Here is a 15,219-nt window from a genome sequence, read left to right on the forward strand (position 1 = left end):
CCCAAACTGCACTTCATTGATTAAAACCAAATGAGCCTTCTATTTGAACAGAGTGCCTCTCTCTCTGGAATATTTTTAACACAAGTGGTAACATACTATTTCATACTGTATCTTTTCTTTTCTTTTCTTTTTTTTTTTTTGCTATTCCTTTTCTTTTATGAGCCTCTGTTTTTCTGTTTCAGAGATGGTTCCATATCAGTACTTCATTCCTTTTAAAAGATACACAGGGTTCTTTTGTTTGGGTAAACCATAAATTATTTAACCAGGCTCCCATTGATATAGTTTCTTTCTGATATTTACTATTACAAACAAGCTTTCAGTGATGATCCTTACAGATAAACCATTTGACACCTATGTAAATTTATCATTAGGATAAATTCCTAAGTAAGGAATTGTTGTGTGAAAAGAAATATACCTGTTTGATTTCTAAGTTGCCCTTCATAGAGGTTGTTTCCTTGAACACTCCACCAACAATATATGATTATGCCTGCTTACTAGCATCCTTGCCAACACAACATTTATTTGGTATTATAATACTATAATAAAAACCCATCCCCACTGTGATTATTAAGAGGGAAAATATACAAGAAAGAAACCCTTAACAAGAATTGCATGTGGCAATACAAAAGATTGTCATACAGAATTCATTGGCCAGTGTAGTGTGGCTGTATGATGTTTTCTACCCAGATTGATTCAGCCATGCACCTATGTTTGGCAGAAAGTGACAATGGGAGTATTTTATGAAACCATTTTCCTCCCAGAGTTAAAGATATATATCTCTGGCCAAAGGAATTTTGTCTAAAGTGAATTTTTGACAATCATATCATTATAAAGAATGACAACATAATTCATTGATAATTGCAAACAAGTTTTACTACTAGCTCTTGTGTAATCAAGCAAGCTTTCTGTTCCTGTCCCTCTAAATTAGTTTTAGGGGTTTTTTTTTGTTTTTTTTTTTTCTTTCTTATTGGTTCTTTTAGTTATACATGACAGTAGAGTCCATTTTGATAAAATTGTACAAGCATGGGATATATCTCATTTTAATTAGGAGCCTGAACTTGCTGATGTTTTAAGACTTGAGAAAGTAAGTGTATACCATGTTAGGTGTTTTCAAACATCCCCACTACTTAATAAGGAGTCCCCTTTTACTTACTCTAACTTGAAGTTCCCATATTGAATATGAATAGTTTTTAAGTCTTATATCTTAAAGGATTTGACAAATAACAGCTTGGTTTAGAGAATCTGACAAAGCAGTGTATCACCATAGAACTGAGGGATAAGCACTGAAAAGAAAACATCTGACTTGTTTTCTTTTGTTTGTTCAGAAAACTATGGCAAGAGCAGAAGTGGTGTCTAGTGTGCTTACAGAAGTTATTCTTTGGGTAGGACCACCCACCCCAAAAGTATTTGCTTCCTCATTGGATCTATTTTGGGCCACACAAGGTAGAACACTGCTATGAAGCACTAAATAGATGTAGTCTGAGCTCTATAATAGGCTTTGTGATGTAAGAGATTGCAAATACATTAGCATTTGTGAAGAATGCTGTTTATGAAGCAATGGAAGATGCCCTTTGTTCTACTTAATACTCTTAAATGCACTGTGTTGTGTGCTGTCCCTTGTAAAGAAAGATGATGCCACTCAACCAGCCATCATTAGCAGGGTTTGCACGTTAAGTTGTTTTTTCCAGCCACAGTAATGAGCTTGTATTAAGCCACCTGCCCCCCCTTTCCTGTCCAGGCCTTCTTGAAACCAATGGCACACACTGTGAAGCAGTTGCTTAGACTTAATGTTGGAGAGAGTGGCTGAGAGTTATCTGGCCTTTCCAGGGATTAAGCCCTGTGACTGTGGCCTCATTATTACTGGACTGTAACCCACTGAGCTCTCCGGCCCCAAACCCATAACGCATTACAGCTCTATTCAAAAGTACTCTGGGAAAAGTCATGCCCAACTGAAGAAGAGAAAATTTCCTGTTAAAAATTATAATCCTACTAATTAAACATTATAGCACCTGGCTCCGACTGCATTCTGTATACTTAGAAATGTAGCAAGGTAACAAAACTTTTTCCATAACTGGGTTTGTTTTTTTCTTAGAGATGCACTTTTGAAAAGTAAATTGCACAAAAGAAAATCCTCTGAAATTTCTTTATGGGAAAGTTATTGCATGCAGCGGTAACACTATTCTTCTCCATTCCTGAGCCCTGAAGGATTTATTTCTCAACAAAATGAGTAAATACGTGTTAGTGTCAAGAAATATATATGTTTTTGTGTTTTCATGTCAAATGCATTAAGATACAGAAGCAATTTCTACACAGGTTCCTTCAAGTAGTGACTTTCTTAAATATTCAGAAGAAGATAAAGTTGAGTCCTAAAAACTAACCTCAGGTGCAGTCTACCCTCAGCCACATGGCAATCTTAATTGACTCAGAAACCAGGAGAACTAGCTGGTTTGGTTATATCAAAAGAATCAAACATACCATGCCCAGGGACAAACTAAATGGCTTAAAAGGGACATGTGGACTAAGTAAGCAGAAAATTAGAGGCAAGATAAATATTTGGGGGGAAGCAGCCTAACATAATGGATACAATTGTGAGCGTGAGGAAGTACCACACATGCACTCAGCATTGTTGAAAAATGTTAATGATCTATTTAAAAACGAAATGATAGTTAAAAGCATGAGCTACAGAATCAAACTGGAGCATTTTTAAGCTCAGCTGTTGATTAACTGTGTAACCTTGGGTAAGCTACTTACCATTTCCCAGTTTCTATTATTCATTTGTAAAATGAGGATAATGGGGTTGTATGGGGTGAACATTAAGTGAGATCATCCATTTACAGAGAGCTAGCAGAAAGTCTCAATAAATGATACAGGCTTTTATAACAGCAGTAGAAGTAAGAGTAGATGTAAAAAATAATCATCCTAATGGAGGTTAAATTCCTTACTGTGACTCCATTGCCACCATATGTATACTTTCAAAATCTTACATGGGAATATTGCCTATCTTTCAAGCTCCTCACTCTTATTCCCACTAGGCTTACATTGGACCTCATTGAGCTCTCTAGTCTAGTCCTCTTGTTTTTTTTCTTTTTTTTTTTTTTACAGTCCATGAGCTTCCTCTAGCCTCATTTTGCCCTTCTTTCCTTCCTTTAATTCACTCCCATGCTGAAATCAAAGTGATTTATCTAAACTTTTAGCTCTACCATGCTTTGGCAACTCCTCAGGTTCAGGGTTTGACATTGGCTCTTAGCAGGAAATATCAAAACCTGATGAAGTGCTGATAATTAAATTGACTTGTAAAGACAAAGGAAAAATAGTGAATTGTTTTTTTCTTGCTAGACCTTTTGGGCTATATGCCAGTGTTTCCATTTGAGTATTATGTACTTGGCCATGTCAGAGAGATACTGTTGATAAAGTATCTAATGTGACATCAAGAACTCACCACACTATAATTGGTGATGATTGAACAATGTGTTAGTTTAGTGTTCTTTAACTGGAGTGTAGGTTAACCCTAAGATCTTAGTGAGGAGACCTTTGTTACATACTAACTGTGTCATATTAGGCATATAGTTCCACTCTTGGGGCTTCAGGTTTCTTATCTGTAATAAAGTAAAACTGGATGATTTCTGTTTCCCCTGAGTTTTAATAATGCATAATTTTTTTGTGCCATCTGAGGAACTGAGATTTGGAATAAACAAAATTCCCAGCATAAACAAATATTTTCCCTATAGCAATCTGTGTCTTCAATATAACTGAAATGGAAGAATAATAAGGGTGAATGTAATTAAGTAGCTAGCATAAAAATCAAATTGACAATATTGATCATTTTAGCACAGCAGCTCCAGTATGCCAGAGAATTAAGAATTTTAACCCCCATCTTTGTCAGATTGATTTCTGGTATCTTTATATCCCACAGTGCTGAAAGATAACAGACTTTTTTTTTTCATACCTGGGATGGAATCCAGGGGCACTTAGCTACTGGGTCACACCCCTAGCCCATTTTTGTATTTTATTTAGAGACAGGGTCTCACTTAGTTGCTTAGGGCCTCGCTAATTGCTGAGGCTGGCTTTGAACTCTGGATCTTCTTGCCTCACCCTCCCAAGCTGCTGGGATTACATGCATGTGCCACCACGACTGGTCAGACTTTTTATTATTTTTTAATTAAAGTGAATTAAATTTTTATTTTGTGAAAATATGCATTGAGATATTTTCATATATTCCAGGATGTTGTAGAATTCATCTTTTTGGAATCAGTGTGCATATGTTTGGCTTAAAGATTGTTTAAGTATGTATATACTACTGTGCTTCAATTATTATAAGAGAGCTTCTCAGCTTCACCACCAAGGACCACTATAATAGTATCTGTGTACTGTTCATAAACATTTATTAAGTAATTGTTTATTTCTTATACTTCTGTAAACAAAAAATGCATATAACTGGGCTGGGATTGTGGCTCAGTGGTAGAGTGCTTGCTTAGCATGTGTGAGGCACTGGGTTCAATCCTCAGCACCACATATAAATAAATAAATAAATAAAGGTATTTTGTCCATCTACAACTAAAAGTTTTTTTAAATGCATGTAACTAACTGTTGCCTAGAACTTACTGGCCACCATGCAATATCTAACATAGTCAATCAGTTAATATAATTCCAGCTGAAAGAACTTCTATATATTTCAATTTGTTTCATCTTAAACAAATATTGAATTTCTGTTATGAATTTTGGATCTCAAATATCTTGAAAACTTCCAGGTATGTAAAGAGCTTCCTAGCCTTCCACATACTACAATCAATCAAATAATAGTTATCATTATTGCTAATATTTACTGGACAAATACTATAGGTCAGAACTGTTTACATTTTAAGCACTGTAGACATTTAATCCTCCTTCGATCCTGAGCCATGGAGAGATTAAATTACTTACTCAGTGTCATACAACTAGGAAGCAGTTGAATTTGAGCCAGGGGAGGTTTGGATGAATGGGAATAAGAGATACTGATCCCAGCCCAGTGATAGGCAATGAAAGTGCTTCAATAAATGAGTCTTAAAGAAGTTTGAGATCTGTTGAAGGAGAAATTTGCACTTACACCACTGAATCTTAAATTGTTGGAATAAAGAAATATAGTAGACCAGGGATGCAAAGAAATATTAGGTGTGCTGAGTTGGAGCTGGGTATAAGGCACTAAATTTTACTGTGCAGATTATACTGGAATATGTGTGTTTTAGTTGAGGGTTCTACAAAAACTGGAAGTTAGGTAAACCAATCACTTACTGATCAGAGCAGTGAATTCCAGCCAACTAGCAACATGTTTGTTTTGGGGGGTGGTAAGAAGGATGTAGACTATATCACCATTTTAAGACTGGGAACAAGGTGGGGGGAATGGGGAAAATGACTCCTACTAAATAATTACGTACAAGCAATCAGGTGGGGGAAGGGGAAATGAGGGGGAAAAGTTCATTTATAGTTAATAACTGATGATCTAGAGTTTCAGGGTCTGTAAACCTCTGTGAATTAGGAATTTGTGGCAATTCTATACCACTGAATGTCATAAAACCCAGGATATTAGGATTCCAGGGTTAGGACTCTAGCAATTTTAAGACAATAAAAAGCTGAAGGAATGAGGGGACAAAAATCCCAAAGGATTTGCAAGGTAAAGCTGCAGAGATGTTAAACACTAATCCCCCTTTCACTCCAAGTCAATCACAATTTTAGTTCCTAGTACAGTGAAATGGGCTTGGAGTTGGAGGGATGCTGGTAGTGAATAAGGGGAGAGACCTGGGCTGGCATTTTGGCCTTTCTCCCCAGCTTTAGCTGGATCAGCTCCCACTTTAATTGTTTTATATTGAGGTTCCTGCAAGTAGTTTCATTTGATAACAGTGTTCCAAGCTTAAAAGAAAAAGACAAAAATAATTCCCTAGGGAGAGAAAAGGATGTGGAACCTCTACAAAGTGTTTCACTATATCACCCTTAACCTCTGTCCTTTGGAAAATAAAGACAGATGCTAGGAAGGATGTTTTGGCTGGGAGATTGGGGCGGGGGCAACCACGAAATCAGTAAATCAGCTGTCCCCTACTAAGAAAGTAATAACAGCAGTAAAATCAAATAGTAATAGCAGTTACCATATTAAGCATCAACTCTGATCAAGGCACAGGGCTAAATGCTTACATAGATTTTGCTTTTCAATTCTCTGCAGTCCTAAGAGATAGGTACTACTATTACCTGATTTCATAGATACTATCACTCTTTTGCATTTGTACAAATGGACTAAATAGTTAAGGATAAACCAAATGAATTTAAAATCATATTTTGCAATTAGGTATAAGTATTTGCTCAAGGATTATTGCAACTAAAACATACACCAGTTTGAGATGATCTATCTATTCCTTTGAACTTAGGACAACTCTGAATTCAGAAGAAAAAAAATCACTGGTCCCTAAAGTAAGGAATGTCTTACAGCTTATTCCAAGAGGAAGTGTTTTTATGTGGATTAAAGTAGAAGAAGAAATGTTTTCTTCAAAGGAAAAAGTTCTTATTGCAATCATATGCTTGCTTAAGGATATTTTTACTAATGTGTTAATTCAACAGATATTTTTTGGGCACTAACTATGTGCTCTGATCCCAGATACAGAAATGCAAAATGGAGAGAATGATTTCCTTGATAAAATCCTCAAACCTAAGAAATCTCTATAATTATTAAATCCAGGTTCAGTGGCCCCTGTTTGTGTGATTTTTTTCTTCAGTCTGGTTACAATAGATACTTAAAACCCATGGGGCAGTAGAATTGTTTGTTATAGATCATAGAATTAAAGAGCTTTAGGAACAGAGTAGCCCATTCCCTATACTTTGCATGTAAGAGAGTCACATGACCTTAATGGTAAATTATATAACCTTGGGCAGGTTACTTCTCTGAACCTTAAGTTCCTCATATATACCATGCAAATGATAGACTTTCCTTATATAGAAATCAGGTAAGGAGTACATAAAATAAGTTACACGGGCTGCAGTTGTGGCTCAGTGGTAGAGTGCTTGCCTAATATGTATGAGGCATTGGGTTTGATTCTTAGCCGTGCACATAAATAATTAAAATAAAAGTCCATTGACAATTAAAAATAAATAAATAATAATAAAAAGTAAAATAAGTTATATGAAGTTTGTCACAGTACACACACACACATGCCTAATGTATGTTTGCTGTTACTGTGATCATGATTTTTTATGTGAGAGGACCGCAACAGTAAGAGGAACTGCATAGTCCATGGTCATATAGGCTTGTTGATAGTAGGCCAAATATTAGAGCTTAGATCTCTACTAATAGTTGAATATTCCTCATACTACCCTACCCGTTTTTTCCTAGAACCAGGTAATATAAAATTCCTAGGCCTGTGGGAAATATTTTGGCTCACTCGGGTAGAAGAAGAGAGAAGGAATACAAGGAAATACCTGACATAAGAAAAGAATGCCTGGATTCAGAAAACAAAACAGCAAGGGATAAATGGAGAGTAAAAGAGAAACAACAATTACCAGAGAGTTTAGACAGGAATGTTGGAGCATTACAATGCCTAGTGGATCACAGGACTGGTTTCTAAACTAATTCCTTTATTTACCAAAAATGAAATTGACAGTATTTTATTTTCCTTTTTCTTGAGTGTGGAGGTGGGAGGTGTTTCAAAATGCAGGTGTGATTCACAGAAAGTTACTGTGAATTCAACTTTATAATTTCTATTTTTAAACAAAGGAACACTGTAATTGAAGTTAGAATGGAAGCCTGAGTAGTACCAAGCCTTAAGGAATGATAGAGTTTAAAAGGGTATTTAGCTAGAACAATACTTAATTGAAGTTGTGAGAAATTTGATGAAAAGAAAAGTAACTCCATAGTAAAACCACATTATTATTGCTTTGTGTAGCTACAGTATTGGTACAGTACTGAGAGTGGTTGATTAGTTAGATGAAAATATTCTTAAACATTAGAAATATATTAAAAGAGCCACACTGTTCCTCTGCTAAAAGTGAAGGTTAATTTATACTTGCCTAAGCAAAAGGTGATGTAGTCTTTGCTAAACTAGACTTCAGTTTAAGCAGAGGCCTGTGTGTTGGTTGTTGTATGAGTTGAGGAACATTCAGAATATTCCAGGAGTTTCCTATAATTGGCATAGTGCACAACCCAGAAACTTGGGCCAAAATCTGACTGGAGTTCTTAACCCACCACAAGGGATAGACAGTGAATGACTCAGGTGTAATTACTATATAAAGAGGTTGTTCCAATATTGTGCACTTAAAAATTTGTTAAAAGGGTAGGTCTTATGCTGTGTCCTTACCACAATGATTATTTTTTAAAATGTGCTCTTGCTTTACTTCATCCCTTAATCTTAACTTTGCTAATTTTCCTCTCCTGCAAATAACCAGTATTTTGTTGCAAGTGAAATACATTGGTAACACCTTTATTGCTTATTCATTTGATAATTTTCACCTTCACAGGGCATCAGGTACTGTTTATACAGCACTTGACATTGCAACAGGACAAGAGGTTAGTGCTAACATCCAATCCTGATTATTTTCCTTTATTCATATTTATTCCTTGTTAATGACATCTCTTTGTGGAAAAAAATGTAGATTATTTACTCATGAGTTTGTGGTACAGAGAAAGAGCTTTGTCAATAATTTGTATACCTCATTCTATATCCCCCAAATATTGATATTTATGTTTATTATGACAATTGTAATTCATTCTCATATTTTAATCATCATTCAGGTGGCCATAAAGCAGATGAACCTCCAACAGCAACCCAAAAAAGAATTAATTATTAATGAAATTCTGGTCATGAGGGAAAATAAGAATCCCAATATTGTTAATTATTTAGATAGGTAAGTGTTTTCTCTCATTATGTACCTGTTGCTCTTCTGGGATGCCATTTTCTTGGTAAATTATGTTATTGGGGTTTTATCAATTTAACAGTCATTTTACAAATATTTCTCAAATGCTACAAAGTAGCAGAGTATGAGATCCATGGATAAACTTGCACCCACTTATCCTTGGCCACCCATCAAACACGAAGAAAGGTTTTATGGGTTTGGTTCTAAACATAAACAGTTGTGTAATTTCTGCTTGCGGATTGTGGCTCCACATTGGCAGGAAATTGACAGTTGCTACAGGAGAGAGCAGTAGTGCTTTAAGCATTTCTTTAAGTGTTTGTTTGGAGTTGGTAAGATCTCTGGGAGGCTAAGTGAAGAAAGGCTGACTACAATGGCCCTGCTTTAATGGGTGTTTTGTGAGGAACTGACAGTGAGGTCTAGGGAATTGAGACTTTAATCTTAAACCTTTTTCTTAAACTAGGTAATTAATGTCTCTTTCATCAGTAGTATTAACCATGTGTTATAAACAGGCATTTAAAGACAGCACTAACTCCTCACTTGTGGTTCACATCTGTCTCTTTCAGTTTCAATAAGTGTTTGTTTAGCACCACTGTGATGTTCTGAGGGGATAAAAAAGTAAAAAGGCTAGCTCTTCAACCTCCATGAGCTTAAGATCGTGCTGTCTGTGTTTTAGACCAGGTAGATCAATGATATAGAAGGAGAAAAAAAGGAGGATGGAAATTTAGAGTCTTGATCAGTGTTTCATAAAGCATCCTTGGGGGCTCACCTGCAGCAGAGGGACCTGGAGTCCCTCTGCATTTGTAATTTTGTACAAATTGCATTTGCACTTGTAAAAATGCAGATTTCTGGGCTGCTCTCCATAACTAATGAAATGGAGCCAGTAAATTTTCATTTTTAACAGAACCCCCCAGTGCATCTTATGGGCACTGTAGTTTAATTACACTGAACAGAGGTCTTGTTCAGTGATGTGGGCCTTAGGGCACATTGTAGGTCATTCCATTCTTTATAAATCCTCCCTCTTGCTGAGCAGGGAACCAGAGACCCAATGATACTACTAAAGTGTCTAAACGTGACCCTAGGTTATTTGAATAACTTCATGTTCTTTGCCTGTATTGTAGGGATCTGGTGACCTCTATGCCCATATTTGATCCCTTCTTGTTCTTCAATAACTAAAGATAATGGACATGACCTCACGTATAACTGACTTCCCCCAGAATTGGGATCTAGGAGTATTAGTGTCTCCCCTTCCTTAGTCCCAAGTCAAAGTCTTTTTCTTTTCTTGTTATAGCTACTTAGTGGGTGATGAATTATGGGTAGTCATGGAATACTTGGCTGGTGGCTCTTTGACTGATGTGGTCACAGAGACCTGTATGGATGAAGGACAGATAGCAGCTGTTTGCAGAGAGGTAAGAAAATAGAACGTTTCTTACTGATGAGTATGCCAAAATTAGTATTTCTGCTTGTTCAGAATGTTCATAACTCAAAGTAACAATAGCACAAGTTTTCTACTGAAAAAACAACTGAAGAACCCAACTTCAATTTGAATCTTAACCTAATAGCATTTATTTGCACCACTCTCCCCAGTCCCTTGTTTATTTTAGTTGCTTTTCTGTTCCATTGTGCAATCCGTGAGATGCTATATCTAAGCCCACATGCTATAGTGTCAGTGAATATGCAAAATGGTGATGTTTACATGGAACTTCTTTCTGATTTTGGGGAATTTTGACACAGTATTTAATTTTTCCTACATGTGCAATGTGAGCCATGTAAAATATGATATTCCCATCATTTTCCAGAAGGCAAATTAAACAAGGTTCTCCTTCAGCCCAGAAAGCAGTTGCTTTCACAGTACAATGTGGATATCCCACATAGCCTTCCAGTGGGCCTGAGCATCTGTCTCTTTTCCAATAATGGTGTCATATTCCTAGTTCCAAGCTAAATAAAGGATCTTTACTACATTTATTTTGTTCAGTATTTTTAAAAACACACACTTTATATTGGAGTCTCATGTTGGGCCTTGTCATCTGTCTCATTCATTGTGGTGAAGTTTACCCAAAACAAAATAGGAGCGGTGATTCACTAAAACATGAAAACCAATGATAGGAAAACAAAACTAAATGATATCAGCTAATCTTTGCATTTTGTATGTTAAATTGTTTGCTTAAATTTCCACCTTCTTTTTTCTCCTCTCATTCTCATTTCCTCCACCTCAGACACAGATCCACCCAATGCATATGTTTTCTATTCATGCAATAAATCAAACTTATAGTCATTTAAATCCTGAGCCTGTGGTTTCCATCTTTTGGCATTATAGTACAAAAGCATTTACAAACAAGTACCTATACTTATTTTATAGTATAGGAGACCTTCCCAAACTTGGCTTTCCATCAGATGTAGCTTAGATATCACTTAGAGCACATCTGATGTTTTAAATGCAGATTCCTGGGTCCCACTCCAGACCTACTCAATCAAATCAAATCATGAACACGGAGAGGCTTACTACATCTTTATAAGACAAAGCTGAATCTATACCCTGCAGATGACTTGGCCAAAGGATAATTATATTAATGGGTTAGCTTTGCTGTATTCATGATTAGTACAACTTGTCATATACTTACTCTTCATGGCCTAGTCTGACATGGGAGCCAACAAACTCAAAATGCTAAATAACATCACTGATTTAAGTGATAATGTGGTTTTGAAGTGGTGTTAAGGCATTCAGTAATCTATTTCATTTGACAACATAAAATTATATCCTTGCCCAATAATTTGTCTAGAAATGAGACTTAGAATTAAAAAAATTCTTTGTGATATAATTGGAACTCTTTTTCTGGTTCAATAGTGCCTCCAAGCTTTGGATTTCTTGCACTCAAACCAAGTGATCCATAGAGACATAAAGAGTGACAATATTCTCCTCGGGATGGATGGCTCTGTTAAATTGAGTAGGTATTTTGATTCACATTGTGTTTGAGAAAATACCAGGGAATTTCTGCTCTTTTACTACCTATCTTGAGAAGATAGGAGATAATGGCTGCTGAAATGATTTATTTGCAAGCATTTAGAACCCAATTTGAATTAAATAATTTGTTTTACATTGTATTCCTGTAGATTGTGTCCAGAATTTTTGTACTTAATATTTCAGAATTTCTAATGTTTTTATTATGATCAGATGGAAAATACCTAATTAGAAAAGTAAAGAATACTGTAACTTGCAGGAAACAATAATGGGCAGAGAAATACATTGAACTCTAGTAAAAATAACATCACATAATTATTTCAGACCCCATTAAAATAAGGACCAGCTGAGAAATCAAGTAACAAAAGACTGTGAGCTAGGCAACTATGGAAGCTCAGTGTCTCCCAAAGGAAGGTTCAGCCAAATCTGAAAGCATCCTATTGTAGAATGAAACAGTTGGGCTTATTTTAATTGATTTTTCTTCTCTACAGCTGATTTTGGGTTCTGTGCCCAGATCACTCCTGAGCAAAGTAAACGAAGCACCATGGTGGGAACCCCCTATTGGATGGCACCTGAGGTGGTGACTCGAAAAGCTTATGGTCCAAAAGTTGATATCTGGTCTCTGGGAATTATGGCAATTGAAATGGTGGAAGGTGAACCCCCTTACCTTAATGAAAATCCACTCAGGGTAAGTGAGAGGAGGACTCCAATAGTTCATCCCCAGGAAAGGGGAAAAGCCAAATATCATTTCTGATTTCCACCAAAAGTGACCAGAATGGGCTCTTTCCTGGGACAAGTAAAACAGAAGCAATAGGTTATAATTTTAAAATTACTGTGAGCTTTGTAAAGTTTTTCTTACAATGCCTCAATGGTTTCCTGAAGTGCTTTGAAGTCAGTATGTCTAATGAAAAGGGTGTTTAAAATTCTTTAGTATAGCTTCCAGAACGGTAGAAATGGAAGGAAGAGAAGATGTGGGAAGAAAAGATTTTAATCACATGACATGGTTAAATGATCTATCTAGGAAACATTTGCTTTACAATTACTTTAACAAAGTAAATATATTTCCAAAAGAGCTATAATTTTAAACTGGATATACCTTCATTATCATTAATAATCTATTGAGCAACAACAATTTGGTGGGTAGCAGAATGAAACACAGAGATAGACGTAGCACCAGTCTGGTGAAATTGCAAACTTCATTAGAAGACTGTCAAGTAGAAAATGAATGGAAATAGTTTGGGTTGGGTAATTCAGTCTGCTACTGCAAAAATGGAGATTTGATTTTCATGTGACCCACTTACCTCTGCAAAGAAAGAAGTTCTATTTCATAGCTTAATTCTACCATCTTTATTCAGAATGGTGCTGTTGATCATGAAGGAAAAAGGTAAAGAAGTATAAAAGAAATGTTTGCTCAGTATAGAAACAAACCAATAGCTATTTTATTGTATATAGTCCAACAGGAGCCAGAAGCTGTTTTATGTATATAAAGGTCATTATATCATTGAAAAAAGTAAATTACCCAGATTTGAAATCTACTCTCAAAACTCATGCATCTCATCTATGTCATTACCACTAAGAGTCTAAAACTGAATTTCATTCTTGGTATTAAAAAAATCATTGCCCTTAGTAAATAGTTAGGTGTGCTCACATTAAGCTTATAAAACCCACATTCAAACCGATTATATATGGCTTTCTATACACGTGAAGAAACCTACAAACTAATTGTGTAGTTGTTTTCACAGTTGACTATTTTGTAATTGGGAGCTATATTTCCTATGTGTAGAGAGGAGGATAGGCTTCTCCTGGCCCCCTTCTAATTCCTCTCTGGTACTTGGCCTCTTGTCGTAGTCCCTGCACTGATTGGAAAACAACAGATATGAGTGAATGCCCTAATGAATGCTGTAGGCTATTTCTCTGGTCTCATGAAACAGTCTGGAAGTGAGATGTGCACATTGATTAGCTGCCTGCAGGGCTGAGTGGAAAAGAAGGGGCATTTTCCCACCGTTTGTGGGTCAGCCCTCCATGAATTTAATCAAGTCCACCCCTGACCTATGGACCATCGCATCAGGATAATTACTTGGGCTTTTCCTTATTGTTTAACTACCTTTGCCCATTAAGAAAGAGCACTGAAAGAACACATCGGGCCTGTTGTTTCCATGGATTTCCTCCTCTAAGTCTTTGGAGTTTGGAGGCACTAAACAGATTATGGCTATTTTGCTTTCTGCCTTCTAATGAGTAATTTACAACCTGCAGAATTTAAGGATTAAATAGATGGTTCTGTAAAGCAACTGATCTCAGTAATGCATTTATTACCTTCTTCAGTTCCTCAATTATAATTGATCGCTCTTCAGCTAGGCTGCTAATTGTTAGAAAAAAGGAAACAAGTTTTAATCTTTATAGGCATCTTCTAGCCTGAGATTAGAACTCATAATTAACAGCTTGTCTCTTAGAATCTACAGCTTTATATCTAAACAAGTACTTGCAGATTAACAAACCACAAGGTTCAGGAAAGCCTACATTAAGACTATGACAAAAAGACCTGTCAGAAAGACCACCCTGTTGAATTCCACTGATAAGAATTTACTTTAACATTGTTCATTACTGTCCTGTGTGATCAGCCTCCAATTAATTAATCAACATGTCCATACTGAGTCAGCCCTATTCTGAGCCTATCTCTCCTAGACACCAGGAGTACTTTTTAAGTTTTAATTTCAAATATGCTATCCTCATGATCTCTTAAAAACACATAATGTTTCAGGCTAAATGCCCTTATTTGGGATTTGAGAAAATGTAGTCATTGAAACCAGGGTGAGATTGGAAAGCAAAAGATATAACATAAGCCCATAGGGAGCCTACACTTTCTTGGATCCTGGTGACCAGGCCATGTGTGGTAAAACAGAAAATCATTCAGAGTTTTAAGAGATGTATTAAAGAATGTTATATTAGTCTTTTTTTTCCCTTTAAAATCCTTCTAGTACTCTCACCTCTTCACTGATTTTAGGCTTTGAGGTGGAGAGAAGGAAGAGAAATAAGTGAAAGGAAGAAGAGTGGTAGAGTGGAGAGTGGCACTTGCTTGTGAAAAATAAATGATTCAGTAGACAGAAGGAGTTGGGTGTGTCCTGGTACTTGCTGTGACCTTCTGCAAGTCCCTTAAAGCCCTTCTAAATCTGTTTCCTTTCTGTAAAATAGGGACAATATCTGTCCCACTGAGCTGGGACATGAAAACTAAATCTAAATGAATACTATGTATAAATCATCTGGTATAGTGTCTAGCTTATTGTAAATAGATATGTGTGTGTGTAAATAGGTATGTGTATAAATAGGTATGTTTGTATTCACATATGAATACAAACGAAAGAGGAAAAAGAGAAAAATGATGCTGCACAGGGTGCTTT

At 36.1% G+C, this 15,219-nt stretch overlaps 1 protein-coding gene across 10 annotated transcripts in view; it reads left to right on the forward strand.

The window, feature by feature from the left end:
* Pak3 (p21 (RAC1) activated kinase 3) overlaps nt 1-15,219 on the forward strand; it is a 255,810-nt gene that overhangs the window by 216,829 nt on the left and 23,762 nt on the right. For all 10 annotated transcript variants that reach the window (XM_047535566.1, XM_047535569.1, XM_047535571.1 and 7 more), the window contains 5 exons: nt 8,473-8,521; nt 8,747-8,859; nt 10,157-10,274; nt 11,711-11,810; nt 12,316-12,512. In XM_047535566.1, coding sequence (XP_047391522.1) covers nt 8,473-8,521; nt 8,747-8,859; nt 10,157-10,274; nt 11,711-11,810; nt 12,316-12,512 — 577 coding nt within the window. The remainder of the gene's footprint in view (nt 1-8,472; nt 8,522-8,746; nt 8,860-10,156; nt 10,275-11,710; nt 11,811-12,315; nt 12,513-15,219) is intronic.

Source organism: Sciurus carolinensis, chromosome X, assembly GCF_902686445.1.
Source record: "Sciurus carolinensis chromosome X, mSciCar1.2, whole genome shotgun sequence".
NCBI lineage: Eukaryota > Metazoa > Chordata > Mammalia > Rodentia > Sciuridae > Sciurus > Sciurus carolinensis.